The sequence below is a fragment of the Scleropages formosus genome, chromosome 3 (genome assembly GCF_900964775.1).
Source record: "Scleropages formosus chromosome 3, fSclFor1.1, whole genome shotgun sequence".
NCBI classification, from domain to species: domain Eukaryota; kingdom Metazoa; phylum Chordata; class Actinopteri; order Osteoglossiformes; family Osteoglossidae; genus Scleropages; species Scleropages formosus.
In genome coordinates this window covers 22,152,600-22,171,214 of record NC_041808.1, presented here as the reverse complement: position 1 = coordinate 22,171,214, position 18,615 = coordinate 22,152,600, and the positions used below count along the sequence as shown (strand labels likewise).

Sequence of the window (18,615 nt, the reverse complement as noted above, 5' to 3'; positions counted from 1 at the left end):
AAGATATTTCTGGCTGTGCAGATCCTTTCATTATTTACCAACCTTGTGGAAATATGCAGGCTACCATGTAAGTGATAAAACAACATGCAATTTAGATTTCAATTAATACAGTTTAGTGACTTACATAAGCTAAATCGTATGCATGTGATGTAAATGTTAATAGATATCGCAAAGAAAAATAATTACTAGGAAGGTAATTAGGAATCCTTGATATTCGGATAAAATTTTATGCAGCTACTTGTGTGATGAACATTGGTTGATATGGTGGAAAGAAACAAACTAACTGCACTTAAGAATCAAACAACTGAATCTAAATCTCTCTTCCTGCTAGTGTAATGCACACATTGTATTTTCTGAGATGTACGTCGCTTTGGAGAAAAGTGTCTGATAAATGAATAAATGTAAATCGGGGCTTATTTTTCCTTGAAGGCCAAAGTCTTGCAGGGTTTTGCCTGCAATTTCAACAAAGACCCAGTTAACACATGACATTCCAAGTCCTGTGACTTATCCTATGTTTGTTCTGAATGTTTCAAATACCCAGGATTAATGTGTGTAACCAGATCGTCTACAGTGCAGCATTGTTAACATCATCACAAAATACACTTTTTTCAAGATTACCATGATACGTACTGCACCATTGGATACACACACACGGTCCGAAGCCGCTTGTCCCAAGCAGGGTGGCGGCAAGCTGGAGCCTAGCCCGGCAACACAGGGCACAAGGCAAGAGGGGGAGGGGCACACCTAGGACGGGACGCCAGTCCATCACAAGGCCATCACAAGGCACCCCAAGCAGGACTTGAACCCCAGACCCTCCAGAGAACAGGAATTAGCCAAAGCCGCCTGGGACCATTAGACCGGCACACTAATGTTCTGTAATACCTTACTCAAGTGACCTATGAAGGCAGCCTGCAGCCCCTATACTGTCTCTCTGCTTCTCTATCTCTCTAAACAGTTGTAAATGCTGATTGCACCCGGACATGTTTTTGTGCTTGCTCATCACCTTCATCTTCCTGTGTTGACTCCAGTGCGGACTCTCCCCACAGGCAGCGCCATCCTGCCAGCAGACAGAAAAACCCCCTCGCCCCCTGTGACCTTGCACATAGTCCTGCTGAAAATGATCTTTTTCCTTTGTAGGATCAAAGTGCTCAGGCCAGAATATTTGACATCCTTGTGCATTTTAAAAATGGATCTTGAAATTTCATTCACTTTCATTAACTACTGGTAACTGCTTGTGCAAGAAAGGATTGCTGTGGATATGAAATTCTGACATCTTTTATTGAGTAATTAGTGCAGAAACATCTGTAGTGAGAAAAGGGGTGGCAATGGATGTCTACACCAGACTAACACAAACTGACAAAGTAAACATAATTCAAACAAACCTTAAAGTCATGCTTTCATAATAAGTATTGCAGAATATTTTCAAATTCTTTGGGTGAGATATAGAGTGCCCTATGAAAGTATTGGGAGAAACTGTAAAACTGGCATTTCCTTGTTGTACATGCAAAAATTTTTAATTCAAAATCAACAAATTATTCAGGGAGCATTCAAAGGAATGCCTTTTATTTTAGGATATATGTTGCAAAAAAACTATTATTTTTCAATAGTCTCTGCCAAGATTAGACAATCATAAGTACTGGGACAATTTCAAGTGAATTAAAGAATTATTATAGTTAGTATTTTGTTGCAGATCCCTTATTTACAACAACAGCATCAAGCCCTCCCACTGACATTTCTCAACTCTTTGTTTCTCTTCTTGAGATGCTTTATCAGTCTTTAAACACCCTTTTCACATCTTTGCTTGTTGGTGAGGCTTTCTACGCTCACTCTCTTTTGATCTGAATAAATGAAATTCATGATCAGTTGGATGTAGATCTGGTGTCTGACTCTGTCAGTTTAAAATATTGCACTTTTTTGGTCTAATGAACCTTTGCTAAATGTGCAGCGTTTTGGTTGTCTCCGATTCCATTTCACTGTTTCCATCTTCTCTAAAATCATCAATAAATGACTTTGGTCCTCTTTTTTCTCCGCAATTTAGCCCTTCGATCACTTTAATAGATGACTAATTTGGTCTCATTTAGCCATCAACCCTTGCTCCAGAACTCTTTATGGCTCATATCTGTAGCTTTTGCAAATTCTAATTGAATCCTTCTGTTGTTGCTGCTGACAATGTGTCTTTACCTTGCAGTACAGCCTCTGAGTTTCCCTCCATGATTTCTTCCACAGACTGTGGTACTTCAGATTGGCACCATCTCACTGCCGGCAAATTTGACTTTGCAAACTTTTACTTTTTTCTTGACACTTAGATATATTTCTTTGTCACCCACTGGCATGTTTTTTTTTAACGCTTTGTTCTCATTGTATTCTGGTTTCCTTTTTCTTAGCAGTATTTCACATGGTTGATTTTGCAGAGTCCTACCAATCTCTGTTTTGATCATTTTCTTTCCTCTTGTTTTGAAATTGACTTCATTTCTGGTCAAAGTGAGGTCTGTAAGCTTCATGTTGATTTTTGCAAAGTGAAAGATCTCAGAAGCAGTTTAAAAAATAGTTCAGCTATGCACTTTTATGGGGGTAAAATGTATGCAAAGTCGAACAGTTGGGTAAATGCACCTGTAAACCTTTTTTTTTCATTGTGGCATAGCGATTAGCGCTGACCATTCATGACTCAGAAGATAATAGATTCAAATCCCACCTCCTGCTGTAGTACCTTTCAGTAAGGTACTAACCCTAAAATTGCTCCGGTAGAAATTACATTGTTACATACGTGCGGGAATCATTGTATGTAGCTTAATATTTTAAGTTGCTTTGAAGAAAAGCATTAGCTCAGTGAATAAATTAAATTCTAAATGTGTGGAAGAACAAGAAAGTGACACCTTGTAAAACAGTAAAAAAGTGTATACATACAGGCAAGTTCAAGTTTCAAGTTTATTGTCATAGGTACAAGTATCATGAAACTCTTCTTGAATACTTCTCTACAGACTATGCACAAGACAGAGACAATAGAAATACTGTACAAACAAAACAATGACAATGACAGTGAGTAGTGCAACAGCAATAGCAATAAATAATGGTAACAGTAGTAACAATAATACCAGTTGACAGCCAGAGAACTCAGAATGAGAGAATGAGAATGCTTAAGTGACAGTGTAATTTACCAATGTGCTTGGAAGGAGCAGTCTAACTCTAGTTAGTAAAGGTGGCACATTGGTGATTGTTGTTTACTCTTACAGCACTTGGGTAAAAGCTGTTCCTGTACCTAGCAGTGTGGGTTCGAATAGACCTGAGCCGCTTTCCAGACAGCAGAAAAGAGAAAAGTGCCCGTGGGGGGTAACTTTGATCCTTCATGATGCGCATCGTCTTCCTATGGCAGTGTGTGGTGTAGGTGTCCTGTACTGCTGGTAGCTGTGTGCCGATGATTTCCCGAGTTGTTTTGACCACCCTCTGTAGGGCTTTTTTGTCCTGTATGGAGCAGCTACCACACCAGGATGTAATACACCCTGTGAGGACGGACTCCACGGCACACCTGTAGAAAGTGGTGAGGACTGTAGTGGACATCCTGGCTTTCTTCAGATGCCTGAGGAAGTGGAGACGTCGATAGGCCTTTTTGATGGTTGATGCTGTGTGCTCAGTCCATGTGAGTTTGGCAGTGAGGGTGACCCCTAGGAATCCAAAGCTGTTGACCCTCTCTACAATGTCCCCTCCTATGTAGGCGGGTGCACGAACCGTATCCTGTTTCCTGAAGTCAATCACCATCTCCTTAGTTTTACTGACATTGAGAGACAGGTTGTTGTCCTGGCACCGCTCTGCCAGGAGCCTCACGGCCTCTCTGTAGGCCGTCTCAGCGTTGTTGGCGATCAGACCCACAATGGTGGTATCGTCAGCAAACTTTATGGTGGTGTTGGACCTGTGCCTGGCCACACTGTCATGTGTGAACAAGGAATACAGCATTGGGCTCTGGACGCTTCCCTGTGGAGTGCCAGTGTTGAGGGTCAGTGGGGAGGAGGTATTACTGCCAATCCGCACATGCTGGGGTCTGTTGGTGAGGAAATCCAGGATCCAATTGCACAATGTGGCACTCAGTCCCAGTCCTAGCAGTTTGTGGATCAGCTTGGTTGGGATGACAGTGTTAAATTCCGAGCTATAGTCCACAAATAATAGCCTTGCGTAGCAGTTTTTATTGTCCAGGTGCGCCAGAGTGCTGTGAAGGGTGTGTGATATCGCGTCTTTACTGGACCTGTTGTGGCGGTAGGCAAACTGCAGTGGGTCCAAAGTGTCTGGGATGGTGTCCTTAACGTGTCCCAGCACCAGCCTCTCAAAGCATTTCATTCCAATGGGGGGGTCAGTGCCACTGGGCGATAGTCATTAAGGCAGCTCACTTCGTTTTTCTTAGGAACGGGGATAATGGTGGTGTTTTTGAAACAGGTGGGTACAGTTGAGCTTTTATAGAAGGAGGTGTTAAATATGTCAGTGAACACAGCAGCCAGTTGCTCGCTCCATGTTTTTAAAACCCGTGAAACTCTGTCCGGACCAGCAGCTTTGCGGATGTTGACTCGGCTGAAAGTTTTTCTCACTTGTGCCGCAGAGCTGGTGAGACTGGGGTCATTCAGCGCTATAGGGATTCCCACTGGGGGGTCTTTGTTCGAAAGCTCGAAACGGCCATAAAACGCGTTCAGTTCGTCAGGGAGAGATGCAGCGGCACCTGTCAATATTCGCGTCTGTGGTTTATAATCTGTTAAAGTTTGGATTCCCTGCCACAGACTACGTGCGTCCTGAGTGCAGTTAAACTCTGATTCCACCTTCCTGCTATATTCCCGTTTCGCGCTGGCGATGGCTTTGCGGAGCTCGTACTTGCTCTTCTTGTACGCGTCCGTGTCCCCGGACTGAAACGCGCAAGTTCGCGTGCGGATCTCATTTCGGATTTCGGCGGTAATCCACGGTTTTTGGTTGGGGAATGAGCAGACTCTTTCACGGGGTATGCAGACACTAACACAGTAGCGGATGAAGTCCGTGACCGCTGCCCGGCATACTCGTCCAGACTGGAGGATGAGTTTCTGAACTTGTCCCAGTCTACGGAGTCAAAGCAGGCCTGGAGCCTTTCCTCCACTTCTGGTGTCCAGCGCTGCACGGTGCGCGTCACAGGTTCCTCTCGCTTCACTTTCTGCTTGTAGACCGGGAGCAGCAGGATCGAGGTGTGATCTGACTGCCCGAGGTGTGGGCGCAACAGGGAGCCTAGGGGTAGGTAAAAGATAATTTTCCCTGCTTTTGTTTCATGTCAGTTCTTTTTTATTTGAAATACAGATTTCCTGAGCATGCATAATGACTCATTTTAACTCTCGTCCAAGTTATTTTGGATTTAGAATTATTGGATTAACACAAACTGCATCAGTTAAGAAACAGTTCAGTCCTCCCAGTCTCTAAAACAGTCTGTTGAGTGAAACAATAGAATAGCATTATTCACACACACACTGGCTGAAGCCACTCATCCCAAGCAGGGTTATGGCAAACAAGAGCCTAACCCGGCAACACAGGGCGTAAGGCTGGAGGGAGAGGGGACACACCCAGGACGGGACGCCAGTCTGTCGCAAGGCACCCAAAGCGAGACTCGAACCCCAGCCCTGCCAGAAAGTAGGACCTGGCCAGGCCCACGATGCCTCTACACCCCCCCAGGTCAAAGAGTAACGATTTTAATTAAACAGTTTGTTTATTATTAAATCTTGCTAAGGAAAACTGGAGCAACGCCATTCAGGGCCTTATAGATCAAAAGTAAGATTTTATAATCTGTTCTCGAGTTAACTGGAAGCCAATGGAGTGATTTTTTTGAACTGTTATGTGTCTTTTCTTTCTAGTTATAACAATTCTGGCAGCAGCATTCTATATTAACTGTCACTGTCATGTCTGGTTCCGGAAGGAAGCGGCGAACTCAAGTGCAGAGCGGTTTTCGTGGTTTATTCAGGGAAATCCAAGAAAGGTGGTCAAAGGACAGGCAATTAGTCTTCGAGGCGCAAACGTCGTTACAGGGAGAATCCGAAAGGCAAGGTCGGTACACAGGCAAGAGGTCGATGATCATAAAGAGGTACGGGATCGTGGGAACAAGGGACGGGATCGGGGAAGGCGTTAGGGAACAGGAAGTAGAAGAGCTAGGAGCTAGGAGGTCGGAGGTCGCAAACAACAAGGCTGAACAAGGTTCCACATCAACTGCTGGTCTGACGCAGCCTTTTATGCCCCAGTCTACGCCGTGTCCCAGGTGTTCCGTGTTGGCTCGAGGGCATGGGCGTGGCAGTCACCTGAATACGGTCTGGTATGGACAGCCCAATAACAGAGCATTACAATAGCGCAGCCTAAACAAAAACATAAAGCAGTTCTTCAGAATCCTGCCTACATAAATATCACCTTAATTTAGTTATTTTTCTCAACTGAAGGAAGCACAACATGATACAGGTTTCTATCCAACAAATACCAAGTTCTTAAATGTTTTCCATACTTGTGAGGCTTAATCCATGAGTGTTAAATATTGATGTGACTGTGCCAAGGGTTTCAGCATCTCTGCCCACCACAAGTACCTCTGTCTTACTGGCATCCAGAACAGTGTCCCTTCGTCTGACCAGGGATTCAAGTCTACTGAGTAAGATACTATTGTCAATAGAATCAAACGCAGCACTCAAGTCCAATAACTTAATGACTGAGGTATGGCAATTATCGGATGAGATCAGAATATCATTAACAACACAGTTGAGGGCTGTTTCAGTTCTCTGACCAGGGTGAAAACCATGCTGACAGTCTTTTGGGAATCTACAACATACAACAAACATTAACAACCGCTTGTCCTGAGCGGGGTCGCGACAAGCCGGAGCCTAACCCGGCAACACAGGACGTAAGGCCGAAGGGGGCTGGGGACACACCCAGGACGGGACACCAGTCCATCACAAGGCACCCCAAGCAAGACTCGAACCCCAGACCCACCACATCACCACGCTACAATATACAATTTTTTGTAAATTTTTTAAAGAAAAACAGCAGATTAGAGAGAGATCTACAATCAGCTGGGTATCTTTACTCAAGATCCAATTCCTTTAGAACACAAAATGCAGGTTTAAGTCATTTAGTGGGGATTGGGTCTACTTGTATTTCTATTCTATTTACTAAAGGTTCAGTAATCACAGACAAATTTTTATTCCAGAGAAAAAAAAATGTGTACAATTTTGCGTGTCCACAACGGTGGATCGGTGACGTTTCTGTGCTTTCGGCCTGAGAGGAGGCAGACTACCTGTCTCTGTGCTGTTTGACCCCAGAAATACGCCTGGCGCCAGAAGCCTGAAAGGAAATAGAGACCATGAATTCTGGTTAATCAGAATGACCTGCGGGGACTCCCACTGTATGAGTCAGCAATACAGACACATGCTTTGTTTTTTCAGGTATATTCAGAAGAACTCTAAAGTAAAGATCTGAAAAACACACCAGAATCTAAAAACAAATATTATGATAAAAAGCTTTGTGCAGCTGGAAAAGGCCCCTTTTCCACATATCCATCAGGAGTATAGAAACTGAGACATCATAATATACATGTAGTGGATGCTTTTCTCCAAAGCAACTTACAATGTTAAGGTTAGAATTACTTACCCATTTATATAGCTGGGCAATTCTGGTGAAGCAATTCATGGTAAGTACCTTGCTCAAGCATACTACAGCTGGAGATCAAACCTGCAACCTCTGGACCTAAAGGCAGCAACTCTAACTACTACACTACCAGCTGCCCCATAATCAGCAGCAGTAATCATAATAATCATAATCAATAATAATTGTGTTATGGAAATTTATTGGTGTAACACAATTTCAAGCACAGTACTCTTGCTATTGTCATAGTTGTTTACAAATAATAATAACCAGTGTAAAATTCACCATAGTCATAATACAGTAAAATGGGTAAATCTGTTGAGTGGCAGTTTGAAATAGTTACTGAAATTTCAGAACAATTACAACTTTCTCCTGAATTAAATACTTATTCAAAGCGGTCAGATAATGATGTAATTTGACAAGCAATGTTTTACACTTTACAGAGTGAATTGCTGTGACTTTTTATGTAACATTTTGCTATTAAAGCTCAGATAATAAATGAAAACTAGAGAAAACAGCACTTTTTATTTTTGTGCTAAGGGCCAGCCAGAACTATTTTTGATCCAGTCTCTTGCGAAGAAAACTGAGGTGAAAATAACACATGAAAGAGTGAGAGGAAAATTTGTAGAATGGTGATTCAATCAATCTGTTCACAGCTCAGTCACAAATCAGTCTGGGAACGGATATCAGTGTCAAAGACCCCGTTTTCCTTGTCTTTTGTTGCATATAAAAAAGGTTATTTTGTCAAAAAACACAGATTTCCCTTTATACTTAGATATAGTGAGATGTCTACTGGAGTATGAATCACTGTATTTTTAGATAAAAAGTTTATATGAATGGCACTGAAATACCGAGAAAACCCTCTTGTAAATAATCTTTACTTTCTTTATTTTCATCTTGAAATAAAAAAGATCACCGAGGTTATATCATTTTCTCCTGGATTTTAATAGATAAATTTCAGTTTTTCCAAAGTGACCATTTTGACCTTGAAGAAGAGTTCCCGTCGACTGTGAAATAAAAAAACTTAATGACCTAATGACCCCTTCTAGGCACAAATTTAAATCTCATTAAACCCAATCATGGAGGGTATTTACCGTTTCTCTTTCGTTTCTGTCCTATCCCTATCCCTCATCTATTTTGTCACCAGTAAAAAGGTGTATAGTTGAAAGTTGTGGCTAGTTCACCCACAGAACCTCAACGTCCTTCTGTTCTTCATCCAGCTTCCTGCTCTGGTGGAATTCAGGGTTATCGCAATCGCGCTAGATGCTTCGGCCAGGAAGCCTTACGGAACAAAATTTGAACAGATCAGGGGAATACCATCATTTCTTCACAAGCTATATTGCTGAATTGTTTGGTGAGAAGATGTGTATTCTGGAGGAAATGGAGGACTGAACAATGGACAACAAAATTGGCAGAAATTTCCAAATACGCAGCAGTGTGCTAATTTGTTTCCTGAGCGCCTGGCTTGGCGTCCTCATTCTGACAGCAAACAACTTTCTCTCTCCCTTCCGCACACACACACACACACACACACACACACACACACACACACATACATACAGTTACTGGGCCAAAAACAATGGCTTCAAAAAGAAAATTATCAGAATGGAGGAGGAAAAGTCAGTGGTGGGAATTCCGGTGCTGGCATTTCCAATGTCACGCTAAGTACCGGGAAGAGAAGAGCTTCTCCCAGTGAGACCAGTATATATATTAGTGATCTTCAAGAGAGGATCAGCATTTCAGCTGCCTGTGAGACGCTGGACATTGCTTCTGAAAGAAACTACATAATAACTGACAATGGTATGTAAACATTGTGAATTATTTTAATGATGATTATTTAATATTTCCACATACAGTTTGAGATGCACGAACACATATTTACATATAATGATGCAAAATATAAAACTTTGTTTATTGTATGAGATGATAATACTGATTTTTTTCCAACTTATTTAGGGTCTCTGCACTGAGAAGAAAAATGCTCACTCTGCCTGGTGTTTGAACTCTTGGATATGTCTCCCTATTCTGAGTAAGGAACCGTCATCATCAGCTTTTTAAAATAATTTTACTGCACTTGCTGTGTATTTGCATGCAAAAATACTGTAAGCAGGGATGTATTGTGCTGTATATTTGCCAGTATTTAAATAATGTTTCTGTGTTTCAGTATTAATATCAGGGACAGGAACACACGCTTGGTCTTACCATTACTCAGAGCAGCCTATGAACTGGAACGAAGCTCGGAGATGGTGTACAGAACACTACACAGACATGGTAGCCATTCAGAACCAAGAAGAGATTGCTCACCTCAACAACATTTTGCCAAAGAGTCCCTGCTACTATTGGATTGGGATCCGCAAAATAAACAAAGTTTGGACTTGGGTTGGAACCAACAAGACGCTGACTGATGAAGCGGTAAACTGGGCTGCCGGAGAGCCGAATAATGGGAAGAACAATGAAGACTGCGTGGAGATATATATCAAGAGGGCACAAGATGCAGGAAAATGGAATGATGAATCTTGTTTAAAGCGTAAAACAGCTTTATGCTTCACAGGTGTGTTGAGAAAAGAAGAAAATATTGTAAAAAATATTGGGAGCAAACGTCTCGCCCGAGGGTTTTAGCACAGTAACAATGTAAGGTTTTAATCAACGCAGTTTTAAATCATGCTCCATTTTCCAAAGAGATAAACTCAGTGTTGATTTTATACTGCCAGCTTTACAGTGCTAAAATGTCCAGGTGTATGAACTGATGAAATTTATACAAGTAATAAAATTTTGTTAAATTTTTAATTTTAAAAAAACGCGGTTTTAGATTTAGAGTAAATACATATATGAGTAAGGGATAAAAGCTTTTGTTATAAAGCAAACCATTGACAATTTTTTTTTTTTTTTAGCCTCCTGTAAGATGGACTCCTGCAGTGGCAATGGGGAATGTATTGAAATGATCAACCACCACAGATGTCAATGCTTCGATGGCTTCTACGGAGACAAATGTGAAAATGGTAAACATTGAGTCATTGTTGACTTCATTCATAGCACAACATGCTTTTTGGCGTGTCCTGTAAACAACACACTTATTCTCTGCAGTTGTACATTGCGAGGAGGTGAGTGAGCCTGCCCATGGCTCAGTGAGCTGCTCACATCGCTTTGGGAATTTCTCTTATGGGTCACAATGCAGCTTCCACTGCAACCATGGCTATGAGGTGGTTGGATCAGACTCAGTCCAGTGTACTGCCACAAAGGAGTGGTCAGCTCCCCCACCACTGTGTGAAGGTACTGTTACCAGTCCCTCCTTTACTTTGCATGACATGTTAAAGACTGGAATGACAATGTTGGGTTTGTTTCTAGAATTTTTGCTTTAATTATCAGAAATAACACCAAGACATTTTTTAGTGTCAGTCAGTGTGCATGTGTTTGACAAAACAAACTGCACTGACCCCCTCCCTCCGTTTCCCCGTAGCGGTGAAGTGCGCTGAGCTGGTGTCCCCATCACACGGCACTATGGACTGCATCGAGCCACTTGGCCCCTTCAGCTACCAGGCTGAGTGCTCCTTCAGCTGTGAGGAGGGGTACCAGCTAACCGCAGACAGCAAGCTTCAGTGTGGGTCCCAGGGCCAGTGGAGTGACCAGCAGCCCCAATGTGAAGGTACAGTCGACGCAGCTCCAATCTCAGTGTAACTAACTTAGCACTTTATTGGGGGAACACAACGATCAATATGGTGCAATGCAAGGCTCATGCTGACGGTGACCCCCTATCTGGTTACCTGTGTTACAGCTGTTCAGTGTCCCCCCCTGCAAGCTCCTCAGGACTCCACCATGAGCTGCTCATACCTGGACATGCCTTTTAGTTTCAGCTCCACCTGCAATTTCAGCTGCGCAGATGGCTTTGAGTTGCAGGGTGCTGCCAGTGTGAGCTGCACAGCGTCTGCGCAGTGGAGTGAGGAGATGCCGCGATGCAAAGGTACACCACTGTTTCCAGCTGCATGGCAGCAGCTTGAGAAGTTTTAGTGTCAACTTCCACTTTAAGCTGTTCTTGATTTTGTTGTTTTTTTGTAAGTTTGAATGATTCTGGAAAGAATCTCAGTTGTTCAACTCTCTTTCGCTGCACAGCTGTCAGGTGCCAAAGGCCGGACGAGAGGCCACGAGCAGTCATGGAGTGCAGCCACCCTGCAGAAGACCTCGGGCCAGACTCAACATGTGGCTTCCGCTGCCATCCTGGCTTTGCTCTGCAGGGTGTGGAGACACTCACATGTGGAAGGAGTGGACAGTGGGACAGTGCCCCCCCCACCTGTGCAGGTACTGTATTCTAGCAACTCTGTTTACTGAATGGTGGGGCGTGCTGGTGCAGCGGGTTTGGCTGGGTCCCACTCTTCGGTGGGTCTGTGTTTCGAGTCCTGCTTGGGGTGCCTTATGACGGACTGGCGTCTTGTCCTGGGTGTCCCCCTTCACCCTCCAGCCTTGCACCCTGTGTTGCCGGGTTAGGCTCCGGTTTGCCGAGCCCCCGGTTGGGACATGTGGTTTTGGACAATATGTGTTCTACTGAATTACTGAAGACAAGCGTTCAGAAGTATGGGAGAATATTGTCTCAGGTGATGAGAAAACCTTAACTAAGCTTCATTAAATGTGTGGCAGAGGAGCATAGGAGGCGTTTCTTTGTGTCTTCGCTTTGAGTGTGGCCGTATTCATGTGCCACATACATGAGGACCTTAACAAGTGACTGTGTATGACACAAAAACAATGTGTTTAAACTCAGGCTACACTGACCCCCTCCCTCCGTTCCCCCGTAGCGGTGAAGTGTGCTGAGCTGGTGTCCCCATCACACGGCACTATGGACTGCATCGAGCCACTTGGCCCCTTCAGCTACCAGGCTGAGTGCTCCTTCAGCTGTGAGGAGGGGTACCAGCTAACCGCAGACAGCAAGCTTCAGTGTGGATCCCAGGGCCAGTGGAGTGACCAGCAGCCCCAATGTGAAGGTACAGTCGACGCAGCTCCAATCTCAGTGTAACTAACTTAGCACTTTATTGGGGGAACACAACGATCAATATGGTGCAATGCAAGGCTCATGTTGACGGTGACCCCCTGTCTGGTTACCTGTGTTACAGCTGTTCAGTGTCCCCCCCTGCAAGCTCCTCAGGACTCCACCATGAGCTGCTCATACCTGGACATGCCTTTTAGTTTCAGCTCCACCTGCAATTTCAGCTGCGCAGATGGCTTTGAGTTGCAGGGTGCTGCCAGTGTGAGCTGCACAGCGTCTGCGCAGTGGAGTGAGGAGATGCCGCGATGCAAAGGTACACCACTGTTTCCAGCTGCATGGCAGCAGCTTGAGAAGTTTTAGTGTCAACTTCCACTTTGAGCTGTTCTTGCTTTTGTTGTTTTTTTGTAAGTTTGAATGATTCTGGAAAGAATCTCAGTTGTTCAACTCTCTTTCGCTGCACAGCTGTCAGGTGCCAAAGGCCGGACGAGAGGCCACGAGTAGTCATGGAGTGCAGCCACCCTGCAGAAGACCTCGGGCCAGACTCAACATGTGGCTTCCGCTGCCATCCTGGCTTTGCTCTGCAGGGTGTGGAGACACTCACATGTGGAAGGAGTGGACAGTGGGACAGTGCCCCCCCCACCTGTGCAGGTACTGTATTCTAGCAACTCTGTTTACTGAATGGTGGGGCGTGCTGGTGCAGCGGGTTTGGCTGGGTCCCACTCTTCGGTGGGTCTGGGTTTCGAGTCCTGCTTGGGGTGCCTTATGACGGACTGGCATCCTGTCCTGGGTGTCCCCCTTCACCCTCCAGCCTTGCACCCTGTGTTGCCGGGTTAGGCTCCGGTTTGCCAAGCCCCCGGTTGGGACATGTGGTTTTGGACAATATGTGTTCTACTGAATTACTGAAGACAAGCGTTCAGAAGTATGGGAGAATATTGTCTCAGGTGATGAGAAAACCTTAACTAAGCTTCATTAAATGTGTGGCAGAGGAGCATAGGAGGCGTTTCTTTGTGTCTTTGCTTTGAGTGTGGCCGTATTCATGTGCCACATGCATGAGGACCTTAACAAGTGACTGTGTATGACACAAAAACAATGTGTTTAAACTCAGGCTACACTGACCCCCTCCCTCCGTTCCCCCGTAGCGGTGAAGTGTGCTGAGCTGGTGTCCCCATCACACGGCACTATGGACTGCATCGAGCCACTTGGCCCCTTCAGCTACCAGGCTGAGTGCTCCTTCAGCTGTGAGGAGGGGTACCAGCTAACCGCAGACAGCAAGCTTCAGTGTGGATCCCAGGGCCAGTGGAGTGACCAGCAGCCCCAATGTGAAGGTACAGTCGACGCAGCTCCAATCTCAGTGTAACTAACTTAGCACTTTATTGGGGGAACACAACGATCAATATGGTGCAATGCAAGGCTCATGTTGACGGTGACCCCCTGTCTGGTTACCTGTGTTACAGCTGTTCAGTGTCCCCCCCTGCAAGCTCCTCAGGACTCCACCATGAGCTGCTCATACCTGGACATGCCTTTTAGTTTCAGCTCCACCTGCAATTTCAGCTGCGCAGATGGCTTTGAGTTGCAGGGTGCTGCCAGTGTGAGCTGCACAGCGTCTGCGCAGTGGAGTGAGGAGATGCCGCGATGCAAAGGTACACCACTGTTTCCAGCTGCACTAAATATTTTTGGTGTAAAATTTTTATTTTTTAAGGGTAAGAGTAACTTTCAATGTTTCTGCTGTTTTTGTAATGAAAGGTGATCATTCACGGATACACGTAAACATTGACAATTATCAAAAATAAAAAAAGAAAAGCTGAGGCCTGTTTTTAAGTTCAAGTTCAAATTAAAGGTGAAGCCAACTGGAAGATGAAATGGGTCATGAAAGGTTAAAACAGTTAAGTGTGTCACCCAGTGTGTTGCAGTGATGCTTGCACCCTGTGTATGGTGAGGTATGACATGCGATCACACGTTTTGCTGTTGTGTCCCACAGCTACAGACACACCGCTGTTGAACGCAATAATGCTGACAGCAGGGTGTGCTGCTGGGCTCAGCAGCCTGATGTTGGCGTCATGGCTTTTAAAGCGCTTGCGGCAGAAAGGTATGGATCACGTCCTCCCTCCTGATTATCTGTGCAACTGAGATGACAGTGACTCATGATAACAGCACGCAGATCACATACCCACATTCGGAGGTGGACAAGTAATAGAGATTCCCAACTATATCTTAATATCAAGGACCTAATCATGAGTGAGGCCACAGTTTGCCTTCCGAATAGCTTCAGTCCTTCTTGGAATCCTGTCATTCAAGCTCAGAACTGTGTGTAGTTGGATATTGCACCATTGCTGAAGAAGAAATGTCTCCAGTTCTTTGAGGGACAAAAGAGATGGTAGTCTACTTTACATTCTCTGCTCCAGAAAATCCCATAAAAGTTCAGTGATGTTTAGATCTGGTGGTGGGAAAAGGTTGCAAAAGGCTTTGAATTGGTTCAGCAGTGTGTATGGGGTCATTATCATGCTTTAATATGGGAACATCATGCAGGAACAGTTTTTGCATCATAGGGTGCCCCTGGTCCTGTAAAATGCCCTCATATTCCTTGCACATTATATGACCATGCAGATCTATTATTGGACCTTATGACTCCCATGAGATGACTGGCTATACGATTGCAAATCTCCCACCATGACATCACTGTTGACAAAAGACATTATGGGCTGGAGGCATCCTTTGACTTTTTCTGAAAAAAAAAACACGTCAGAGGACGTAGGGTGAAAGAGGACTCATCGAACCATATTACTTTTTCCATTGTTCAGGGGTGCAGCTTTTGTGCATTGGCTCCGAAATGGCAGCCCTGCCATAAATACCAGCTTTGTAAAGAAGTAATTGTCAGACTTCTTTCATATCTGACACATAGTGCAAATTGGCAATAAACCTTGTTAGACTCATCTTCACATCTGCTTTTGTAATTGTGGTTTAGTTACTCCAAAATTAAACTTCTTTTCATATAGTGTTTCCGTTATTTTGTTCACCACCAATACATCTCCTTTGCACCCTTACCTGTGATTTGTGAAATTCACTGTGCTGACCGAGTCCCCTTTGTCTCCCCTTTCCACCCTTTTTTCTTCCCTTTTGCAGCTAAAAAGTTCGATCTCAGTAGGTAAGTACCTTGAGTTTTGACAAAGGGCACCTTTAAATTTTGCCATTGTGTCAAGTGACTGCACACACTTTCTGCACTATTCATTGTATAAGTAGAGTTCTTTCTGTCTGCATGGCAGTTCCAGTTCCACCGCTGATGACTTTGAAGAGGACCCCCCTCAGAGATACAAGAACAGTATTGACAGTCTCATTTAGAATTTTTCTGAAAACAGGTACATATTCTTAATATTTTTCCTTTTATTTTAAAGCTGCACAGATTTTGCTATTAATAACATCGACTGTCTTAAACCATCCAGTTAATTCTATTACAGATTTGATTTGTTACAGACAACTTGTGTGCTTAATTTGACATGAAACATGTTTAATGTTACTAGAAATCTGCACAACACATAGGTTAGTTCAATGGAGCTGAAATAGAATCTTGATGTTTTGTGTGCAGGAATATTGATCACGGAGAGCAACAAATCTCAGTATTTGAGCAGGACTGGGGCAAGTGACCCTACATCCAGAAACACCCTATGTGAAGAATAGTTGATCTATATGCTGGAACATGGAGTTCATTGTCTCAGATGTGAAAACACAGATGAAGCCCAGATGTCTTGTGCCTGTCTTCCTCCCTATGGGAGGTGTAATTTATAACAAAAAGCACATTTTCTTGTGTATGCTTTTATTATGTTTTTTATTACAACTAATGTGAAGTATTTCTTCTATTGAACTATTTTGTAATATTGTCCAGATGTTGTGGATGTGCATAATATTTAAAAATATACTGTATCTGTATTTAAATTCAGTTATGTGATATGTGGAATGTAGTTTTTTGTATTTATGTTGTTTTAAAAATGTGAAAACGTAACACACTGACAAATAATTACTCTTAAGGTTAACAAAATTATAAAATTTTATTCAGATTTCAAAAGCTTTATACGAGTACTGGTACCACAATATTTATGAATTGATACCAAAAAATCCTTAATTTATAACATTTTACACAGACAGATTTTACATTTTATTCATATTCACACAAGAATTTTTGCAATTTCCAATAAAAGTACTTGTATGCCAAGAAAAATGTTTTTCAAAAATTTGCCTTTTTGCCTTCTTTCCGATTTTGAGGTTATTTGACATTGAACTTGATCAGATCTTTTTGTTAGTTCAACTTTTTTATGAGGGGAGCCTAAGAAAGAGACAAAAAGACATTATAAAGCACCATTGTTCTTTCATATCTTTGATATAGAAAGTATGCAGAGGTACAATGATCAGATAACAGTGTTATTATTTAAACAATATTGCAAAGGATATTGGTGCCTCGCTGGTGATTTTCACTGTATACTAGATAGTAACCTAGATAAATTATCACCAGCCACTTTTGTCAAATGTAAAGTCCTTTGCAGTCCTTAAAAATCTCAGGAGTGCCATAACCGTTTGGTTGATATCTAGAAAGGACTGCACCATGCCAATAGGGATTATACATTCTATTCTAGTTCTCAATAATAATCTTTACCCCTCATAGTTTAGTCATACAATTATATCTCACCAGATTGGTCCAGTTGTGCTTTAAGAGAGTGGACCAGTGTATTTAGCAGACAATTTTCAGAGGATGCCTCCTAGTTTTAAAAATGGAGATTTAACTGTACTCATTTGAATAATAACATAGAGGTGGTCCCCGATTTATGATGGGGTTACGTTTCCTGAAACCTATGATAAGTTGAAAATTCATTTAATACACACCTCTGCATGGCAGAATGGGAGATGCGGATCGCTGTCGCTGCCCGGCATCGCGAGAGAGTATCGCTCCGCGTATTACTTGCCCGGGAAAAAAATCAAAATTCTTAGTACGGTTTCTACTGAATGTCTATTGCCAGCTCATCATCGTAAAGTCGAAAAAGTCACAAGCTGAACCATTGTAAATTGGGTACGACCTGTATTCTGCATGAATGTTCGAGAATACCCACCTCTGTACTTCCAAGAGTCAGCAGTCACCTGTTTTACCTGTTACTATTTCGTAATACGGGCAAAATATGCATAGAAACAACACACTTGGAGCAAGAACATAAATGGTCACCAGTTCAAGAAAACTGGAACCAGCTAACTAGTATAAAGACAAAGCTCAATTTGTACGATATAAATCGCAATAAACAGCTACTATTCCTTGTAAAACAAAATCACTATGATCTTGGGAATTAGATGAGTCATCTTCTGGTCTACCAGCTGAAATCACAACAGAATGAGAGGTCTCTTCTAACTGCGGAGACACTCTGAGGTCTAGTCACTTTGATGATTAGTAATACTTGCGGAGTTTTATACATCTCTTTACACTGCTGACTACATCTCGTAGCTGAATGGGGACGTCTAGGGATTCCACAAAAGGAGCTGGAGCCCGCGGCTGGGGAAAGGAAGATTAGGGCCCCGTCTACTCAACCTTCTGCCACTGTGACCCCCACCAGGACGAGCAGAAAGAAATGGATCCGAACATGTAAGAATTAACTCGGTTACTTAAATCATAGAGACGTGCCGGGCTCTGTAAGAGGGCAGGACTGATTCAAAGTCTGAATGAAAATCCTGCTTCATTTTTGCTATTTACAGAAATGGTGATTGGTGAGGGATAACAGTGATAGACCTGATGCAGAGAAGGCCTAGATTTGATGTGACACGGATGTGCTCTCGCTAGGCTCATTCTCAGGGCTCCATGCCTTCCCGCTGCTGGGGGAAATGTAAACAGACTGTCATGAGCATATTGTCCCTCCTCCCTCCTTGCTTTGTACTGCCACATACTGCATAGCTTTACTGACACCTTGTGCTTGTGGGGTAAACTTTGGAACACTACAACCCTGCATTTGACAAGCAGTGATTGATAGCGAATTAATGAAAATATAAAATTGAAAGACATGGTT

General features: G+C 43.2%; 1 protein-coding gene across 1 annotated transcript; it reads left to right on the top strand.

The window, feature by feature from the left end:
- Window positions 1-9,329: 9,329 nt before the first annotated feature.
- On the top strand, window positions 9,330-16,332 carry sele (selectin E). Its single transcript, XM_029250517.1, has 17 exons — window positions 9,330-9,411; window positions 9,568-9,640; window positions 9,776-10,162; window positions 10,503-10,610; window positions 10,696-10,881; window positions 11,069-11,254; window positions 11,384-11,569; window positions 11,719-11,904; window positions 12,396-12,581; window positions 12,711-12,896; window positions 13,046-13,231; window positions 13,723-13,908; window positions 14,038-14,223; window positions 14,562-14,669; window positions 15,704-15,725; window positions 15,844-15,936; window positions 16,164-16,332. The coding sequence occupies exons 1-16, from the start codon at window positions 9,409-9,411 to the stop codon at window positions 15,917-15,919; spliced, it is 2,451 nt and encodes an 816-aa protein (XP_029106350.1). The 5' UTR covers window positions 9,330-9,408; the 3' UTR covers window positions 15,920-15,936; window positions 16,164-16,332.
- The last annotated feature ends 2,283 nt before the right edge of the window (window positions 16,333-18,615 follow it).

What these genes read in the sequence shown, in the direction of transcription:
- sele (XM_029250517.1), top strand. An exon ending in TGCCCCCCCCACCTGTGCAG is followed by an intron (nt 11,905 to 12,395) that starts GTACTGTATTCT and finishes GTTCCCCCGTAG; the next exon opens with CGGTGAAGTGTGCTGAGCTG. An exon ending in GGAGATGCCGCGATGCAAAG is followed by an intron (nt 14,224 to 14,561) that starts GTACACCACTGT and finishes TGTGTCCCACAG; the next exon opens with CTACAGACACACCGCTGTTG.